The sequence below is a fragment of the Arachis ipaensis genome, chromosome B04 (assembly GCF_000816755.2).
Source record: "Arachis ipaensis cultivar K30076 chromosome B04, Araip1.1, whole genome shotgun sequence".
NCBI classification, from domain to species: Eukaryota; Viridiplantae; Streptophyta; class Magnoliopsida; order Fabales; family Fabaceae; genus Arachis; species Arachis ipaensis.
This window is the reverse complement of record NC_029788.2, coordinates 114,740,616-114,742,224: the sequence shown is the minus strand read 5'-3', so window position 1 is coordinate 114,742,224 and position 1,609 is coordinate 114,740,616. Positions and strand designations below refer to the sequence as shown.

Here is a 1,609-nt window from a genome sequence, read left to right as displayed (position 1 = left end):
CCCAGCCGTATTTTCAAAACCTGGATCGGGTCATGCTTCTTGAATAAAAAAAAAAAACACTGTCTCACACAAAAAAGGAAGCCCTAATTTCTGACCCCAACACTCTCAGGCTCTGAGACGCTCACTGTCTCTCACAAACTCAACTCACGTCTCACCTCATCTCTCTCAGTTTCTCGGACTCAGACTCTCACCGTCTCTCAACTCAACTCTCTCCGTCTCTCGACTTCAGAAACAGAAGCAGCCAGCAGCGAGCGAGAGAGAGAGAGAGAGAGAGAATGGGAGCAAAGGGAAAGAAGAGGAGAGAGAAGAACTACAGAGCTGCTCATGGCGGCTACAGTGGCCTCCCTCCCCCGCCTGATCCTTCCAAGCTCGACGCTTTGCCTTCCAAAATTCGCCAAATCATGTCTTTCACTCAGTCCCAACAAAAACACATTGATAACAAGGACAAACACCATTATTCCCATGCTCAAAATGTAAGCTTGAAGGTTTCAATTTTCGCTCCAATTCCGGGTTTATCATTTCATTTTTTTTGCTCATCGGCTATAGTTTGTTTCTATTGGTGGCTATTACTTCATTTTCAATCAATTTTCTGAAATAATTTTGTTTGGTTAGGTTTCCTATTATTCTCTCCTCTTAACAAATTCTGAACAATGCTGGTAGTTCAGTACATAGACATAACGAATAAGATTACTTTTAGTTCATACTTTGCCATGATAAGTTATTAGAATTCGATAAATTTAGAGTTTTGTTTAAACAAATGGATAACAAAAATAAATATGAGTATGCAGTGATGAACACAATGTGTCCATGACAGTAGGAAACTGCTTATTGATATGTGATTTCAATCCGATTCATATTAGTTCCTGATATGTTTTCAGTTCTTTGTTATGTATTCCCATTTATCTAATAATTTTCTGTGGAATTTCTCTTGTTTTTCTCTGAGGAGGTGTTTCTTTTGGGATTTGATCAAGGCAAAATTCCTAGGAATTAAATTACAAACCACTTTCCTTTTTAACCTGTTGGTTAATTTTGATATTTTTTTTTATTTTAAAAATTCACAAACATATATATACATATTAAGTTGAATTCACTAATAGCCGAATTCTAATTTGTATAAATAAGTAAGAAAAGGGAAGACGGGCAAAGTCATGTTTGAATTGTTAATGTTGAGTTCTATGTATTAAGGTAGATGAGATGTTTTATTGTTGTTGCTGTTAAGAATGCTTCTATGCTCTGAAAATGCTGCTTATCTTAATTGAATATCAGAAGGGACTGATATTTCTAGTAATGTTAGCGAATATTACATTCATGTAGTCCTTAGCTGTAATGTGTTTCATAGTTTAATGATCATCAAACTCTATGAGCTTGGCATGTGAATTTTTTTTTTCTTGAGGAATATTTTTCTGTGTGTCAGTGTTTTGCTCTTTCTTTGTTAATTGCATAAGTTGGTTAATTTGAGCCTTTTTTCTAGGTCCTTATTTATCACATATCTTGATTTTACTCGAGTTTTTCTTTTAGAAGTCTTGTATTTAATGTATAGTCCAATTTGCATTTTTATCATTGTGGTTCTCTGTTTAACACTTCAATTGACTGCATTATTTTCCGAACA

The 1,609-nt window shown here is 35.1% G+C and overlaps 1 protein-coding gene across 1 annotated transcript in view; it reads left to right on the top strand.

Annotated features, from left to right (window-relative positions):
* The window catches only part of LOC107639784 (protein PXR1), a gene marked incomplete at its 5' end in the record, with an annotated part of 3,162 nt that continues 1,821 nt past the window's right edge, over nucleotides 269–1,609 (top strand). The window contains 1 exon segment of the mRNA XM_016343387.2: nucleotides 269–473. Within this exon segment, the coding sequence (XP_016198873.1) occupies nucleotides 276–473 (198 nt within the window).